The 19,151-nt window shown below is 49.0% G+C and overlaps 1 protein-coding gene across 4 annotated transcripts in view; it reads left to right on the top strand.

Moving 5' to 3' along the window:
- The first annotated feature begins 731 nt into the window (after positions 1-731).
- Prag1 (PEAK1 related, kinase-activating pseudokinase 1) overlaps positions 732-19,151 on the top strand; it is a 60,776-nt gene continuing 42,356 nt past the window's right edge. The window contains exons 1-3 of one of the 4 annotated variants that reach the window (XM_052752037.1): positions 732-1,041; positions 5,618-6,034; positions 8,902-10,706. In XM_052752037.1, the coding sequence (XP_052607997.1) occupies positions 5,744-6,034; positions 8,902-10,706 (2,096 nt within the window). In that variant the 5' untranslated portion in view covers positions 732-1,041; positions 5,618-5,743. Of the gene's footprint in view, positions 1,042-1,078; positions 1,542-1,646; positions 1,762-2,654; positions 2,793-5,617; positions 6,035-8,901; positions 10,707-19,151 lie in introns of those variants that run through there. The other 3 variants (XM_052752034.1, XM_052752036.1, XM_052752035.1) reach the window with 3 other exon arrangements.

Here is a 19,151-nt window from a genome sequence, read left to right on the forward strand (position 1 = left end):
TGCAAGTCTGTCCTACTCAGGCAGCTGGAGGAAGGGAGGGGGACTGGCTGGTTCATAGGCTGTCCTCCTGGGAGTTAAAAGATTTTTCGCCCGAGGAACAATTATCTGGAGCTCCTTGTATCTCAGGGAATGAGTCACGCGCTGGAAACGGTGTAAACACAGGTGGAAGACCTGGGTGCCCCAGCATGATTGAAGGCCAGTCCTCCAGGCCAACTCTAGCATTCCTTTGCTAAACACTAAAGTTCAAAGAGATGTGCTGAGCCATTTGCCAAAGGCCTGGGCGAGAGGTGTTGAGCAGGACCTGGAATCTCAATATTGCTAGCCCTGCTCCAGTCAGCTTAAGGTTCTTTTAGGATAACAGTAAGTGGCAGTGACGATGCCCACGCCCCTTTCACAACCCACCACCCTTGATCTCATTATGGAACTCTCGACCCCTCTCTTCCGCGTTCCGTCCTTTTTCTCGCTCCCCGCCAGGGTCTCCCAGGGTCGGCTGGATGGAGGGATGCAGAAACCACCTACCCCGACACATCTATGTGTGCACTGTGGTTAAGGAAGGCTGGGAGCATCGGAGCTCACCCAAGCCGAACTGTGCTGAGCAGGGATTGAGCTGGGGACGCTCTGGGGGGCTCGGCTCCAGGTCGAGGGGCGCCAAGGCTCGGGCTTGGGGGCGGAGCCTAGGGTTGGCGAGCGAGAGGGCGGGGCGCGGTGCGGAGTTCCGAGGGACCTGGGCAGGGGCGGTCGCCCTCCTGGCTGGTCTGGGGACGAGCGGAGTGGCGGGACGCGCAGGCCGGGTGGGGACGCCCGGCCCCGCCGAGGACTGCGGGGGTGCGGCGGGAGCTGGGCGGGCGGCGTCACCCGAGGCGGAGGGGGCGGAGCCGCGATCGCAGCTGCCACCCGGCCGCCGGGCCCAGGCAGAAGACAGCCGCCCGCGGCCGGGCAAGCTCTGCGCGCAGACACGCTGCAGACAATGCTCGGAGGCGCCCGGAGGGGCAGCGGACGGCTGGGCCACCGACGGCGAGGCTGCGGGAGTGCAGCCCCGAGGTGAGCCCACCACGCTCTCTTCAGATCCCGCTGCTTTTTGTCTGGCGAACGTGGAGGCCCAGGGGCTTTCGCGGGGTCGCTGCGGTGGCCCGAGCGGGCCAGCCCCTGCTGGCGTCCCCCGGGGTGACAGGCGACGGATCCGAGCGCATGGAGAGTCCGGACCGCGTGCGCCGGGTTGTGCCTTCGGTGCAGGCGCCGAGCCGGGAAGGCTGGGGAGTCGGAGGGGTGTTTTCAATTCATTCGAGAAAAGCTCGCTTTGAAACCGGGAAACTTTTCCTTGGAGTTCCGGGAAGGGGGATCGACTGTTGTGATGGTTTCACTGGTCTTGCTGGTCTAGCCACGCTGTTTTGTTTCTTGGGGACTGCTTTCCGCCGTGAGTATTGTCAGAGGGGCAGAGGCCGTCCGGGCTGCTCCGAGGTGACGATTTGGGGGTTCAGAGAAACCACCTCTAGGCAGCAGCGGATCTCCAAAGGAAGGTGATGCCCTTTTGCCGAACCTTGGTGAGCATTCCATACCTGGAGCTGGCTCGCAAGCTTTGCTTGTGCTGCCCCCTCTCCAGCCGGGCGCACACACCCACATGAACCCACAAGCACACGCATGCACGCTTACACTTGGAAAATAGAATCTCCACTTGTGAGTCCTGGGAATGGGAATGGAGGAAGCTGAGCATTCCCAGCTCACATCACAACGCTCGCTCCCTGTCTGTGTCTGTTCTCCCAGGTAAAGCTCTAGCATGGCTTTGAAAAGCCGATTGCAGAGCCCAAGGGTCTAAGGGTGAGGAGTTTTGCAATGCTTTCAGTCCAGAGTCAGGTTTCGAAGGTTTAACTGATCTGCTGCTCTCAACTATCCTTTATAGCTCCTTCTGAGGACATTTGACAGGAAGCCCCAGGGAAAGCAAGTTGGCTTTCCTGGGGTCCTTCAGAACTTTGCTCTCTTTTTTGGTTCAGACTGCAGAAGCTGCAAGTCCATATTTCTCCTGCTGAGTTAGATTGCTCAGCAATGGAGAAAGCAAAAAATAAAAAGTTATGTAAATATCCTAATTTACCCTCTATGTCTGCGCGGGGTGGGGGGGTGTTCGGGTGGTCACCTCCTGCTTTCTGCCTAGACCACTCTGGCCAATGGAATATAATGCAATCTAGATACTTTCCATACATACTTTTTTGGATGTTGCATTAATTTAATTTTTTAATTAATTGATGTTAATTTCTTTGTAAAAATACAATAGAATTTTTAAGAGGAGAATTTTCTGGAATTCTATTGGGGTAAGGCATAAGCAAATTTGGATGCCAATATGAGGGGTATTTAGAGCCAAAATACTTCATTTAATGGATCTGGCCACCCTGATTCTTCAGATTCTTTTTGAGGCGGGGTGGGGGTGTATCTGACAGCTCAGCCTTGTAAACTCTAAGCCGCAAACCCAGTACAGAAGTCTGCAGAGGCAAGGCTGTTCTATCATGACTTGGATCTCAAAGAATGCTGAGATCTTTTTTCTAATCTTACACTGCAGCCTCCCACTGAGAAATGGGAGAATTTGCATAATTCTGGGGGCCCACCTACCCTCTGAGGTAGGAATGTGAGCCAGAAAGGTACCATTCCCAGGCTTTGGAGAGCTGGTACTACCCAGGGCTCTCTGCTCCTGCTTTGTGAGTGTCGCTGGCATATTTGATCATCTTTTTTACTGAAAGCAAACAGAAGATAGTTCCAGGCACAGAAGTGGAACTCGAAGAGGCTGTTCTAGCTCCCTCGACAAGGTGGGAATTCCTGTTTGCAGAGACTAAGAAACCAGTTTTAAGAGGACATAGTGAGTTAATAATGGTGGGGAGCCCAGGATTTCCTTTGTTCAGTGATTTTTTTATTCAGTGATTTTTTTCCTTAAGTTCCTTTGTGTTTCTGGGCAGTTGTATGGTCCACGTTGTGGTCAGCCTGTAGAAAAGTGTCAGAATTAAGGAAGACGGAGAAGAGAGTGCTCATAAATTAGTGAAGGGTCTCAAGGTAACTTCTGGCAAGATAGCACAGTAATCAGGAGCCTACTGAACTCCCTGGGCTATCAGAGGCTAATGGCTACCAAGAAAAGGAGAGGAGACCTTAGAAGGTGGGGTGTCTGGGTGTTCTGGATTGCCTACTGAACAGGAAATGAGATGTGGCCACCCAAACTGCTTCTGTGTGAACATGTGGCAGCCTCTGAGGAAGTGGTTGGATGACAACCTCCTCAGCTCCCCTAGCCTGACCTAGAGCCAGGGAGCTGAGGAGCCCCAAGGAGCTGCTGTCCATGCTCTCTCCCCAAGGGGCACTGGAGCCTTGTCTACAGTAGACGTGGGCCTGAACATGGCTTTCCTGTGACCTGGTGGGTCTAGTTAGACTTCACGCATCAGAGTCCCTAGAATATCAAACTCAACTTCTCTGAAGACCAAAACATTTCCTCCCTCCCACCCTCTCCCACCCCTGCCCCTGCATCCCTTACAAAATTTAGCAGCAAGCCAATAGCTCTCTGGGGCTGGTGTCTGTAGGAGAGAGACATAATGTGGTCATGATTCCTCGACTTGTTGAAAGCCTGTGACCTTTTCTGGAAGATTGGACATAAAGAACCCGCTCTTTGGGTGCCTTGGGGGAGAAGAACCTAGCCAGCATCGTTAAAGAAAGACCCGACAGTGACTGCAGAAACATTCAGATTTTGGAGTGTTCATTTAGTTTAATGATGAAGCCGGTTCCTCATTAACTGGCTGGAGTAGGGGTACATCTGCCTTCTACACTCACTCAAGCTCCTCGTCTGTGAGTGTGGGAGACCAGAAAAGGAGTGCTTCCCACAAGGAGTCTGGAATGATCTTTGGAGCTCTGGGGTGATTCTATCTGGCTAGTCCTGATGCCTGGTTAGAGAGAATTAACCTCAGGCAAATTCTCACCAGAGGAGGTGGAGAATAACCCTCAAGGGCCGTGCTTTCCCTGTTCAAGGGGAATCTGTTTATCTCAGAATTAGCCACAAGATTTTCCCTCTAGAGCACTCTCCTAAAGGATGCCAATTCATCCTTGGTAAAGAAAAAGTAGCAATGAGCGGCAGGCAGATGGATAACGGCAAGCTAATACTTAGTACCCTGAACAAGGTGAAGGTGAGGTGGCGCGGTCCAGTCAGTCATTTGGTTTATCTTCCTAGACCAGCAAACTTGGTGTCCATGGCCAGATTCCAATGTTTGCTGTAAAAATCTGCACCTGTCGAATGGGATTCACAGAGACCTCATACGATGCTGTTTGCATTACCTACGTAATGGCATAGCTCTGTGCACTCTTCCTAAGGCGTGAATTCACTTACTGAGGACTATGGGAGCAAATTGGGCTTTTATATTGAGTTTCAGAACCATTGAGCTGTTTTGACAAGGTGACCACCTCTCCCCAGGGATATGATAGGACCAAACTGTTGGACAACCTCTTCTCTCGTATTCTGCCTAGTCTCTCTTAGGCCAGGACCGTGGAGTCAGGCATTTCTGTCTTCTGTTTCCAACTTGGCATGTAGCACCCTGCTTTGTTTACCTCAGCACAGAATTGAATGGTGTAGAGTAAGCAAGGGGCGGGGGGGGGGGGGGCAGACTTCCCATGATGCCCAACATCCTGACAAGGTATCCCTATGGGACAGGCCAGCGCCACACCTCTCCCCCTTTTCAACAACTTATCAGAAGTATGGATAACAAGTTCCATTTCAGAATCCCTGCCTGCTTCTGTTCCCGTTCAGTTTTTGTTCAAAACCTGCATGTTATTCCCTATAAACCCTCGATTTTATATGGGATACTACCTTGTGGTTTTTGTTCTTGGGCAGTGCCCCAGGCTTTGGACACCTCGATTTCTGGAAGAATGTAGGGAGCAGGTACAGGGCTCTCATATCAAACTCTAAAATACTCAGTGTTTGGGGGACTGAAATGATGTGTGCGTGTGTGTGTGTGTGTGTGTGTGTGTGTGTGTGTGTGTATGTGTGTATGTGTTTATGTGTATGTGTGTTTATGTGTGTGTGTTTATGTGTATGTGTGTTTATGTATGTGTGTTTATGTGTATGTGTGTGTCTGTGTGAGTTTGTGTGTTTGTGTGTGTGCGTGCCCCCATACATGCATGTGTGGAGGCCAGGCATTGATATTTGGTGCCTTCATCCATGGTTGTACACTTTTTATTTTGAGACAGGATTACTCACTAAGCCTGGAGCTCACTGATTGGCTAGATTGCTTGGCCATCAAGACCCTGGGATCTTCTTGTTTCCACCACCCAGTTTTGGGATTACAGATGTGTACTGTATCATCATGCCCAGCTTTTCAGTGGGTGCTAGGGATCTGAACCCAGGTCCTCATGCTTGCATTTTACCTATTGAGCCCAGAATGTTTTCTGTGTTGTCTGTTTGAGAAAAGGGTCGATGCTAGTTTGTACACTTTCTAATAAAGCTGCCTGAATATCAAAGAGCTTGTGAGCTGAGCACCGACCCCAGAAAACATTGGCCATCTTTGCCCCTTTACCTTCTTCTTCCTTGTTTCCAGTCTCATATTGCTAATCACACATCTTCTGGTGGGGTAGATTCCTAATGAGGCAATGATCTGCCTTCCAGGGAGCTGATCTGGAACCCACCTCTGCCTCCTACAAGACCCCATCAGAGCGCTGGGCCCAAGATGAACTCGCATCCTATCGGCTCACAGTGCTCCAGACCCTTCGACTGAACCCCGAGAGCCCAAAAATGTCTGCGTGCAGCGACTTTGTGGAGCACATCTGGAAACCCGGGTCTTGCAAGAACTGCTTCTGCTTACGGAGCGACCACCAGCTGACGGCCGGCCATCCCAAGGCTAGAGCAAGCAGCCTACCCACCGTAAGTCGCCTGCCTGCCAGGCCCGAGAACTGCCGCCTGGAAGATGAAGGTGTGAATGGCTTGGCCTACACAAAACCCACTATTGCTGTAAAGCCCACCATGATGAGTTCTGAGGCCTCCGACTTGTGGACCGAGGCCAGCCTGAGTGCTGAAGTCCCCAAGGTGAGGCTGACTAACCCAGCTGGTATTTTTACAGGAGCTGTTCCGACTCTAACACATGGTAGCTGGCTGGCAGCCAGGGAGGGCTGGTGGAGCAAGAATCCTGCAGGATAGTTGCCTACTAGCTTGCCCCGAGGTTGCCGCTCCCCCGACAGCTGCTGTTTGGCGGTTCCCATCTTCTACCTTTCTATTTCTTCCTGTAGGCTGGTATCCTTTAGTGCAGGATGGCAGCATTTTCTCCTGATTTGGAGACTTATAAAAGAGAAAGCAAAAAAAAAAGGAAAACAAGAGCATGAAATTATTGGCTCTGACTTTAGGTATTTACAGAAGCAGCAACCATTGTACAGTGATTGCCACGCGCCCGCCCCCCCCCTCCGCAGTGAGTTTCATGACCAAGGCCATTTCATCCCTCTCTCCACCCACTTCCCTTCCCTGCACATTGTAGAGGACGCCATAAGCACACATATTTAAAAGAGAAAAGCCTGAAAAGACACAACCGCAATGCACAGTCATATCTAAAATACCAGCAGAACAATTCCTCATAATTACTTACTGTCCAGCCATTGTTCAGGCTTGTACTTTTTCTTTTTTAAATTGTATGTGCATGTGTGGTCACGTGTGTGGGGTGTGTGTACGCGTGTACCTGTGCACCTGCCAGAGGTCCACTAGGGTTTCTTCCTCAGTTTTTCTCCACCTTCTTATTCATTTGTTTGTTTATTTTTTAACGATTTCTTTATTTTTATTTTGTGTGTCTGGATATCTTGCTTGCATACGTGTGCACTATGTGCATGCATTTTGTGTGTCTGAATATCTTGCTTGCATACGTGTGCACCGTATGCATGCCTGGTGCCTGCAAAGGCCAGAAAAAGCTTTCAGATCTCCTGGAACTGGAACTGGAGATGGCTGGTGGCTGCCATGTGGGTGCTGAGAAGTTCCAAACGTAGGTCCTCTGGAAGAGCAGGAAGTACTCTTAGCCGTCACTCCTGCTCCTTCTATTTTATTTTTGAGGAGTTCAACATTTCTCAGCTAGATTGACTGGCCAGTGAGCCTCCAGCATCTACCTGTCTCTGCCCACTCCCCCGGGACTGGGGTTACAGGTTTGTAACACCACACCCAGCCTCTTAGGAGAGTTCTGGGGATCTGAACTCAGAGATGCATGCTTGCATAGTGAACACTTAACCCATTGAACCATCTCCCCGGCCCCCATACTTCTAGTTTTGAAGTACAGGTTTAGCTAGCTTTATCTAGGGCCACTAGATATTTATTTATATTGCCAGAGGTTAGACTTTTCTTCATTTCCTGAACGAAACCCATAGAAAGGTATAATTATGGAGAGGGTATGTGGGCCAGAGCTGCTGGAGGCTGCTGTCTGTGGACGAGTCCCTAAGACCATATGCCTAAGACATTCTAGGAACTCTTGTTCCACAATGACCTCTTCCAGTGTCCTGGATTTCCTCAACCAGGACGGTACATGGATCAGGAAGGGTGTGTGAGTGTGTGAGTGTGTGAGTGTGTGTGTGTGAAAACAAAGGTCAGTTTTAAATCTAGAGTAGTTTATGTGAAGAGAGGCACTTCCTGTGGAGGCAGCAAGCTCCATGTCCCTTTTAGAGCTGTTCCGTTTTCCCTGGGCTGGCTACACCCATTCACCCAGCCAGTCTCAACACCTTCAGCTTTCACCTATACAAGCCAGTGATTCTGCATTCAGAATCCCCTGGGTAAGGAGCCCCATGCCAGGCCTGCGTTGAGGCTATCTGTACAAATGGGAGTGGGTAAGAAGAGAAGGAAAGGGGACAGTGACTTCGTTGATGGGAATGATCAGGTCACATCTTTGTCTTGTTGCCCAATTAGTCCAGCCACTTAAGCAGGTGGGAGCTGAGCTCACGGCTGTAAACTGGCAGAAAGGGCAGCTGTGTGACATAGTTCCAAGGAACGCTTATCAAAAAGCCAGGAAGCCTGAACTCAGCTCAGCAACTGTCCGTTTGCCTCCTGGTCTGCACCTACTTCCTCCATGAGGTGCTTTTAAAAATCATTCAGGAGCTGGGCAGTGGTGGTGCATGCCTTTAATCCCAGCAGTTAGGAAGCAGAGGCAGGCGGATGGATCTCTGTGAGTTTGAGGCCAGCCTGGTCTACAGAGCAAGCTCCAGGATAGTCAGAGCTGTTACACAGACAAACCCTGTCTCAGAAAACCAAACAAAATCATACAAGGGGCCTGGGGAGATGGCTGCTCTCCAGAGGACCCAGGCTTAATTTCCAGCACCCACATGTGCACTCAAAATAGTCTATGACTCCAGTTCTAGGAAATCTGATGCCCTCTTCTGTCCTTCTTGGGCACCGGGCACTCACATGTGGTGCTCAGACATACATGCAGCCAAAACACCCATATACACAGAATAATAAAATAATTTTTTAAAGAAAAAAAAAGGAAAAACAAAACAAAACATCATGGCTTGTTTCTTCAGGAATGTGCCATAGCTGGGTTATCCAGTGACCAGTCAGCAGAAGAGAATACCAAACAAAATTTCAAACTATTTCCAATCCAGAGGAATTCTTCCACCTAGCCATTGACTTTTCATTCTTTTTCAATTTCTGGTTTTGATCTGTCTTACCTGACAGACATAAGCCAAGAAAGAGCATTGCAATCCCTGGGTGGGATGCTTAGCTTAGGATGTAAAGACAGATGACTCACTGGGTACCCTAATCACGATCATTCCACTGGAGAGGTCAAAGGTGGGCACGGGCATTGCTTGCTCACGCTCCTAGGATGGACCTGCATGCTGCCTGGGACAGGTGACAAGGTTATTATTTGCTTTTCATTTTTCCTTCTCTGATAAAGGGTAACATGTGTTTTTTTTAACCCTGGGGCTGTGTAGGTCAACTGGAGAAGAGCCGCCGGCAAGCTCCCGCTCCAGAAGCAGGAAGATGGGCCGATCGTTTACCTAGGCAGCTTCCGAGGAATGCAGAAGCCTCCGGGCTCCCTTGCCTGCGCAGATGGCAGCTCTTGCTGTCCCCCAGCCTACACCATGGTTGGACTTCACAACCTAGAGGCCCGAGTGGAGAGGAACACTGCCTTTCAACCAGTGAGCTTCCAGGAAGAGAAGCCTGGGAGGGAAGAGCTTCCCTCGGCTCAGGAGAGCTTCCGCCAGAAGCTAGCTGCCTTTGCGGGGATGACGTCCAGCTGTCCCAAGGGCCCCAGGCCCTGCCCTTCTCCACAGCCCCTGCGGGAGTCCCTGCCCTCAGAGGATGACAGTGACCAAAGATGCTCACCCTCCGGAGACAGCGAAGGTGGAGAGTACTGCTCCATTCTGGACTGTTGTCCAGAATCCAAGGATGCTGTGCACAGCACCGAGGGCTCTGGCAGACGGGGCGGGGACTGCTCACCCATGTGCTGGGAGAAAGGGACAGGTACAAGACCAACGGACGAGGAAAAGCGGGTTCTGAACTTCCCCAGAGAGTGTTGTGTCCAGGGATCCACAGCAAACCCATCTTGTCTGGGCCCCAAGAAGCCATCCCTCAACTCAGAGGCGGCCAGCTCTTCCGACGGCCTGTCCTGTGGCAGCAGCCGCAGCGGGGCCAGCAGCCCCTTCGCGCCCCACCTTGACAACGACTACTGCTCTCTGGTGAAGGAACCTGCCCTGGGGAAGCAGCAGGACTCCGGCTGCCATGTCATCACCTCTGGCAAATGTGGGGGCCAAGCTGGGGAGCTCCAGCCCCCAGCCCTTCCTAGGGAGGCTGGGCCGCCTGAACCCATCTACGCGGAAAGTACCAAGAGGAAGAAGGCTGGGCCGGTGCCCTCGAGGCCCGAGACCAAGGCAGAGCCGGTAGCCGCTGGCCACAGCCAGGGCCCAGTGTGGACAGGTGATACCTGGGCTCAGAAGACATCCTCTGGCTGGAGCCAGGACAGGGAAGGCACAAATATGGCACCTCAGGTGGCAACCACCATTACCGTCATTGCTGCCCATCCAGAAGAGGACCACAGGACTATCTATCTGAGCAGTCCTGACTCCGCGGTGGGGGTGCAGTGGCCACGCGGGCCTGTGAACCAGGACATACAGGCTGGCGAAGAGGAACCCTCGGCTGTGAAGGGGCTAAGCTCACGGGAGAGCCATCCCCATAATGCGACTGAAAACATGCCCAAGGAGAAGCCCGCCATTCCTCCTAAGCTGTCTAAAAGCAGCCCAGGAGGGTCCCCAGCATCACCGGCAGCCTCCCCTCTGGCTGACCACAGTGATGGGAACACTGGTGGCAGCAGCGTTGGACCCCAGCTTTTGTCTAGAGTTCCTGCTAATCGGACTTCTTCCTGCCCGACCAATGGCGTCGCCACTGGGGACCCTGCCAAGTGTCCCCCACCAGCCACCTCCTCTTCAGCCCTGGACCAGAGACGTCCAAGATACCAGACTGGCGCTTGGAGCCGCCAGTGTCGCATAGAGGAAGAGAAGGAGGTCGGGCAGGAGTTGTTGAGTCAAAGTTGGGGGAGAGAAGTGGAAAATGGTACCACAGACCATTCAAACTCCTCTACCTGGCACCGGCTCCATCCTACTGACGGCTCCTCCTCCTCCGGGCAGAGCGGCAAGGCTAGCACTGGGATGAGCAAATCGGCTTCCTTTGCCTTTGAGTTCCCCAAGGACAGAGGCAGGATGGAGGCGTTCTCACCCCCTCCCCCACCTCCGAAGTCAAGGTGAGTGCCGCTGCCTGTGTGGAAACTGGCATAAGAAAAAAACACCAGTCTGTAGGGCCTTTCCCAGAAACCTTTGCTTCTGCTTGCCTCTCAGGAAAGCCTAGGGCCCATCCTGGAGTGCTGCCTGCCAGGGCACCAGTGTCTGCCCAAAGGCCATTGTGCATTATGTAAATTTTCCCCGAGCCCCAGCTCAGCCTTGAGAAAGCAGGAACTCTTGCTTGGTGTGTGTGTGTGTGTGTGTGTGTGTGTGTGTGTGTGTGTGTGTGTGTGTGTGTGTGTGTGCTCTGCAAACAAGCCTAGAAGCGGGTGTGTGGACTGGCTGTGTGTAATGAATCTTACAAAGCAAAGAAGCACCGGGGGGTTGGGGATAGAGCTGAGTGGCAGGGCACTTGTAGCAGATGTTAGGCTGCGCCTGTTTGATCTCAAGCACTGGGGAAAAAAAAACAAAAAAGCACTTGGGGCGTGGACAAGCTCCGGGATAGAGCCCATGCTTAGTCCGAGTGAGGCCTGGGGTCGGATCCCCACCATCACCAAACCAAACAACACTACCAAGTTGTTGATCCTTTGCCCCCCCCTTTTTTTTAAATCTACCTCCTCCTCCAATCTCTAAGTGTCTTCTGCAGTGTTTTCTTAAAAAGCTCCAAAACTTCATCTGTGGCAACATAGAAAAGAGGGCTAAAGGGGGTCCACCCTTCAGAAATTAGGTAGGTAAAGCCAAGAATGTGTACAATAAACGATTACTGCTCTATTAGGCCTTAGGGGACAGTGTTTGGCTTTTTTTTGTTTTTGTAAAGGAAGCTTTACACATGGTTAAGCGCCTCTGATGTGGGTTTTTCAAAGGGGGGGGGGGAAGAGTACAGTTTGGGGTCAGCATGCTGAAGCTCCCAGCGTTCTCCTTGCCTGGCTACTCGGCTGCTGGTTTAACGCGACTTTCAAAAGCTCCAGGAAAATAAATGTCTTTTCTAAGCTATTGAACTGTGAATGGCATTTAAATTCTGGGGAATTTTTTTTCTCTCCCCTTTTAGTGAAGGCAAAACTGGTTTTGATCGAGAAAGGAATAGCCTGCTGTTACAGAAAGCCAGGCTCCCCAAATGGTCTCTCCAGCCCTGTTGCTGCTGGTGTTCCTTTGGAGCAGCGGCGGCCTGGCCTCTAGGTTGCTGTCAGAAACAAGGGAATTGACCACAGAGAGAAGCCGCCGTGACATTTGGCTTTGAACTTCAAGGCGTTTTAGGCTGTGATGTGATCTAACACGGGCTTGCTTTCATGACCACTGCTGTGTTCTGGTATTCCATTGGCTCCCCACCACGCGGTATTGACACCTTCCAGGGTCATGGGTGATGGTAGACTCTGCCTGGTCCCTCAGCTACAGTTTTTAACTCCCTGAAAGAATGAATGATTCAGTAGCTGAGTTCGCATTATGAGACACTTACTATGGGGGAAGCATGGATTTTTTTTTTCAGGCGTTAGACATCATAACTCACTTCATTCTTAGAATAGACCCCTGAGAGATGAATTTCCAGCCACAGTCCACAGATCACGAAATGGATTGAGAGCTGAAGAGATCTGTCCCTGACGGCCTAGCCACAACTCACCTAACCGTGCACATCCAGGCATATAGCAACAGAGCAGGGTATGAGAGCAGAACATTGCCTGTGTGACTCAGTCCTGGGTGCTGGTGGAGCACCAGATTCAGCATCACAAAGCCAACCTATTCTGTCTCACATATATCAGTTGAGCAAGCCACATACTGCCTCCTGGAGTCTCTTAAATGGGATGCTTATTCTTGCCTGACACCCATTTTTCTAAACTATATTTTATACTTACATATATGTGCCCTTGCACACACACACACACACACACACACACACACACACACACACACACACACACGTGCTGTGGTCAGAGGTCAGTTCGCAGGAGTCAGCTCTCTCCTTCTACCATATTGGTTTCAGTCGGTGTCAGCCTTTGCAGGGAGCCTTTACCAGCTGAAGCAGCGTGGGCTCTCACCCCGTTACTGAAATGAACAGAGTTCACCGAGGAGGTTAGTTATTGTTCAGGTAAAAGGTGCCCCAGGGTGTCAAGTGTGACGGTGGCAAGCCTGTCTTGTAGGAATCAGCCTGTTACAGTCCTGGGAACACCACCCAAGTCTTAGAAAAGTAACTGAAACTTCTCACTTAAGAGTCATAGGACTTGGAGAAGTCTTGGTAACCATAGCAACATGACTCAGAAAGGGTTTTAATTAGCATCTAGGGTGATTCAGAAATCCTAGGTCCAATAAGCTATGACAAAAACCTTTGGGTTATATGTAGCTCAGATAAGGTAGGAACCTCAGAGGTTCTGGGTTCCATTTCAAGAACAAACAAGCAAACAAACACCCCTTTAAACCATGGCATTCAATTTAGAGTAAGTCAAACGCGTTTGTTTGGGGATGCATTCTCTTTTTACCTGTGTTGCTGGCAGGCACTGTCTTTTGGATGTTTACATCTCTCCTGTGAGTAGATAGAGGGCAGACTTGGGACTATAAACTGTCTTTGAAATCTGGAACTTAGGATGCCTTGAATTCTTTTAAGAAAGACTACAAAGGACTGACCCCAAAGTATTCTGATCTCAGAAGTCAAGTTGTAGGCCAATGAGCAGGCTAGGGGCCACGCAGCCCCAGCTGAGTCAATACCAACCATGGGGCACATCGGTAATTATGGAAGATGGTATCAGTTTTCCAAGATGGAAATTGTGGAGCATCTTCAGGCAACATGGAAGGTTAATCTGATTTCCATGCATAGAGCCAGGCTTTGTTTCTAATGATCAGCTTCGTTATGTGTGTTATGTATGCTTAGCACCTAGACAGAGGTTGCTTCATGCAGGCCTGCGTTGTGTTCTACTTACATAGTGTGGAGAAACAGAAACAGATTCACCTGCTTCCTGACCCCTGTCTTGAGGGGAGTGGCTTGGCTTTCTACGGCCCTATACTGAGTGAGTAGCTTATCTATCTGTTTGAGATATTACCTCCTGCTGTAATGTTTTGCAAGACGGACTCTCCAAACCTATTCAAGGTGCCTTTCTTGGCTGAGTCTGGACCCTTTCTTACTGACTGCTGCCAAGGCAACTGCCTACATCCACAAACTCACACGGCTTAGGGTGAGGGACCTTACCAGGTTTCTGGGTCACCTTGTCCCAGTTCAGGGCAGGATTATAAGATAAGGATTGACAAGTACGGTTGGTTGTTGGCTAGGAAACAAAAAAAGAGAAAGAAAAAAGAAAACCTGCAGGCAAGAAGTGTGGGCTGTGCGTGCATGTGTGCACACTTTACCTTCTAGACTTGAGGCAGTTCAATGAGAGCAGCAGCACCTGAGAAAACAATTAGAATCCAATTTCTTTCTGCCTTTCATTTCTGGGCAGACGCAAATCTACTTTGACATGACTTATGACTTTTGAGTGACACGGTCAGTAGAAAACGACGTATCTGGTTAGGGCCAGCAGGCAAGCAGTTCACAAAGAGACCCAAATTAGAAGGCTAGAAGGGTAGGCCTGGGCTCAGAGGTGGACCCAATGCTGGAATAAGAGGACAGGTGGGTTTATGTTTCTCTACAGTCTGGGTCCAGGTAAGGCTAATCCAGAGAAAAGTTTCCCGCGAAAGTAGGAGATATTTTTGTTTTGATGTTACCAAGTTTCTATTTGACCCACTCCATGGTCCATTGTTCTTTCCCTTTGGGGGATGCTGGGAAGCGATGCTGTACCTTGTTCAGCTCCCTCCTGTGTTGGAGGGACATCATCACCGGTAGTTCTTCTCTGTCCACAAAGGCAGCCTCTTTGCTGGCGGGAGGAACCGTTACATCTTCATTGTGTGGTCTCTCCTGAAACTTGGTCACACAGCATGACCCCAAGGACAGGAAGAGCATGAGTAAGGTGGCTGTGTCTTCAGACTCCATATCTGATCTGATGAAAGCTCTTTATTTCAGCCCACTTTGTATTGTAGTGAATTATAGGGGGTGACACTAATGCATAGGAAGTCTTGAGATGTCATAGGCTCATCTGGGTGTCAATTTGAAAAATCAGTGTGTATTAGGAAGCACTGTGTATATGTGTAGCCTTCCTGACCATGCTTAAATAAGGGGTGGAATTGGGTTGGGGAGAATGCATACTGGGCATATTCCTTGGGAGAAACTCCATACCCTCCACACACAGTTTAGCAAATGGAACAAGGGACATGTGTCAACAACGATGTTTCTACTCTGCTATGCCTTAGGCAAGCCAGCAGTTGGCCCCTTCCCATGAGCTTGTAGACAGAATCTGAAAACAGGGCATCTCATATGCCATATAAGCAGGAAGTATTAAAATTAATTCTTGTCTTTTGTTCTATATTTTTTAAACAATTTCTGACTTGATGGATATATATATATATCCTATATATATATACTCTTCAAAGAATTTCTATGCAATTCTGAGCTCATGTCCTTGATTACACCTAGGAGTTAGATAATCTCTAAATCATTGGACATCTACTAATGACCTACTTTTTATTGGGCTGCATGCAAGACGCTAAGAATCCAGCAATGGTGGCTTTTTTCTCTTGGGCTCTGAGGATTTCATCAGTGCGAAGTAAGTGAGGAGGTGTTCAGTCTGACCACCAAAGGCTCACCCCTGCTTTGACTTCCTTGGATGAGGCTGTTCCTCCTAGATCTGTTTCACCGCAGCCTGGGCTCTGTTCAGCACCAGAAATGGGAACTAAGCTCAGTGTGCAGGGCTCATGAGTGACAGCTCTCTCCTTCATGCCCTGCTGACGTCGCTCTCCAGAAAAGCACCTCACTTCTGACTTGACACAAAAGAGGTGCCCAAGAGACGTTGACAAAAGAAGCTGATCGCTTGGGCTATGAAGTGTCCTGAGCCGAGGTCTCTTGGTGGCCCTGTGCTCTCTTCACGCCTCACGTGGGGAGGGTGACACAGCGTGTCTCTCATTACGCTAAACTTGGCCCATGGTTCCAGCTCCTCAAGAGACTGTGAAGTCCCCCAAGTGCATGAGCCATGTCGCATGTGTTCCTGCTTAGCATTTTCACCCCACCCTTTAGCACAGAGCCAGATATATAGTAGATATTCAGTGCAGAAGCCATTTTTAAAAACATTATTATGGGCCGGAGAGATAGCTCCGTTGTTAAGAGTGTTTACTACTCTCGGAAAAGACCTAGTTTCAGTTCCCAGCACCCATTCCAGTTACAGAGGATCTGACACCCTCCCCTGACCTCCACACACTTGCTGTACATAATACACTCAGGCCTGCACAGGTACACATAAAATTAAATAACTAAACATTAAAAAATTATTGCCCTGTGTGATGTGTGGGGGCAGATGTACCAGGCTACGTGTCTAAAGGTCAGAGAACAACTTTGTGGAACCAGTTCCACCGTTGTGAGGGATCTGGGGACCAAACTCAGGTCACCTAGCCTACGCCGACGCCCTTTCCTGCTGAGCCATCTTGCCAGCCCAGAATTTCGAATACTTAAGAAGGTCATAGCACACTATGGATGGAGCAACTCTCCATCTGACTTTTCAACCGACACCCACTGTGATTCCGTGGCTGTCCCCGCTCAAGAGAACGCTGCCACCTTGAGTTAAATAAGCCGAGGTTAATAATTGTTCGTGCTTCAAGGTGGGCAAACACGGTGGAGCACAATGCATTCTTTCATGGATTAATCACTCTCCAGTGATTGTCCATTTCAGTCTTGCAAGGTGGCCTCTGCTATTTAGCTTTGCTTTTTTTTTTTTTTTTTTTAAGCTGAGCAGGTGTGTGGAACCAGTCCCCTCTCGCCACAAGAATGTTCCTTTTGGGTGGTAATCATCTGGAATCTTCTTCCCCAGCAGTGAATTACAAGAGTACAAGAATTACAAGATGTCACTTCTCTGAGCATGAGTTTTTCTTCCTTTCTGAGGGAGGTTAGGAAACACAGACTGAGGTCTCTGTGTGACGGAGACCCCTCCGTCTGCATCTAGTAACCAAAGGGACTTGGTTGCTGTGATGGCCTGACTGCTTTGGGGGGTATGGGAGTAACGAACTGGTAGGCAGTTTTCTCCGTTGGTGTCTCAGGGCATGTTTTGTTATGTGGGGATGGTTGATTTGATTAGCTTTAATTCCTTCTTTCACGATTGAGAGATGAACTAGAGAGAGTCCTTGCTGTCCTCCGCGCCGGCAGCAAGTATATTTCGGATTTTCAGCACCTTCAATCTCTGCGTTGAAATCGTTCAGCATTTGTTTCTCATGGCTTTGGGCAGACCCCAGGAAACGTTAGGTGATAAGCATGTTCATACTCTGCCCATGCAGCTTTGTAAAATTTCCTGCTTCACCTACCTTATGCCCAGTGCCCTAGATGACTTATTCTCCATGCTTTCCTGACAGGCAGACTGTTACACACAATTGTTCTTTGCTAGGTGACAAGGGAAAGCCTCCACATTGAAGACTGTTTTTTTTTTTTTAAAAAAAAAAATAACTTTCCCTTTTGTTTTATTTATTTACTCCTCTGTGTGTGTGTGTGTGTGTGTGTGTGTGTGTGTGTGTGTGTGTGTGTGTGTGTAAAATGACAGCATGTGCATTTATGTGTGCAGGTATGTAGCTCTGTGAGGGTGCATGTAGACAAGCTCTTTCACTGAACCTAAAGCTCACCATTTCTCCTAGACTGGCCAACAAGCCTCTCCGCCTCACATACACCATTCTTCCCCCATCTCTGGAGTCCAGGCCTACACCACCATGTCCGGTGTTTTAGGTGGATCCTGGGCATCCCAACCCAGGTCTTCATTTTCGGTCAATGAACGTTATGCAGTGAGCCATCTCCCAGTTCAATAGCCTTCTTATTTGACTCAGATACTGTTCTTCAGCTAATTATTGTTTCTGTCACCATCAAATGACTCTGTCTTCTCAGTGGTTTGGCTTTCAGCCATTTCATAACCATTTACCTAAATGTTGTCCAACCTCTTTAGAAGTCTGAAACCATCAGGGTGTCACAGTATGCTCCTGAATTGTGGGAAACCCATCAGGATGGCTGCTGCTCTTTGGGAGCTCCATGTTGGCAGTCAAGATTAATGGGAATAAAATAGACTACATAAATACAACTTGTTGAGATCAGTGGACATAACAGGAAGTAACATAAACTTGAAGACAGGTAAGAAAGCAAAAGAGAGACTGGAATTTTTTTTTTAAGATTTTTTATTTTTTTATGTATAGTGTTCCACCTGCATGTATGCATGCTGGCCAGAAGAGGACACCAGATCTCATTACAGGTGGTTGTGAGTGGCTGCTGGGAATTGAACTCAGGACCTCTAGAAGAGAAGCAGGTGCTCTTAACCTCTGAGACATCTCTCCAGCCCCCAGGACTGGAATTTTTAAAATCAGTCATCATTTAAAAATAATTCTTACTAAAATGTGTTGGTAGAACCACAAGTAAGCTTTGTAGCCCAATGTCCTTGAACCAGGAGGGCAGACTCTACTATGCCAGTTTAGATCAGTTAGAATATTTCCCTCGAGCTTTACATGAGAACCCAGACTGTGAGAAAGTTTTCTGCATTTGATTAGTAGTGTCTGCAGGGTGTGCAGAGATGGAAGTTCTGACACATATGCTAGCCATTTGTATAATCAGCATTCAAACCTAAAATTTACCATCTAAGATGCAAAAAGACTCAATAATCATTCTCTGTGTTAACTTAGGAATTCAATAGTCCCTTTATTTTGGGGATGGGAGCCTCTATTCTGTCTAGCCTAGAGTTCCTAAGTTGAGTGTTAGCATTTGATTCCTGACTGGAATGTCAAAATGTCTTGTTTCCTCTCAGTGAGTGATCTATGACTTATCACTAAGTGACTACCTATTCCTTAAGGGGGTACTTCTTTTTATAGACCTCACATTTATTTTTTCAGTCTTTAAAGCTTTTAAGCAGTGTGTGTTCAATCCTTTCCTGTTTGGTTTGTCCTGTGGGCTTTCTATGTCCATGACTAGAAGGTGAGGGATTGGATATGGGAAATGTGTCAGAATCCTGAGGATGGTTAGTCTGAATACGGAAATGAAATATTACGAATTTGAATTAGACAAACAGAACAAACTGATTTTCCTAACACATGCTAGTAAAAGACAGATAGATCATCTTTTATATAAAGATGCTTTCTGGGGACAGAGAACATCTATCAGAGTTGATAGAAGAACAGGGCAGATATGTGTCTATGTGTCACATTTCTTTGGGGTTATAACTGGAGTCTAGAATGCCCCCGTGTATTTGAATACTTCTGTAGGTATAACGTTTATGAGGAGGGACGTGTCTAGCTGAAAGAAGTGGGTCACTAGGGGCTTGAGACCTTGAGATTTATAGACCCATTCTGTTTCCTGTTTCCTCTCTGCTCCTGGCTGACCATGGAGGGAGCCAACTGCCTCACATTCCTGCTACCCCAGAGCTGCCTGCTGCCATGCCTCGCCC

The sequence above is a fragment of the Peromyscus californicus genome, unplaced genomic scaffold, assembly GCF_007827085.1.
Source record: "Peromyscus californicus insignis strain IS unplaced genomic scaffold, ASM782708v3 Scaffold_23__1_contigs__length_62951481, whole genome shotgun sequence".
NCBI classification, from domain to species: Eukaryota; Metazoa; Chordata; class Mammalia; order Rodentia; family Cricetidae; genus Peromyscus; species Peromyscus californicus.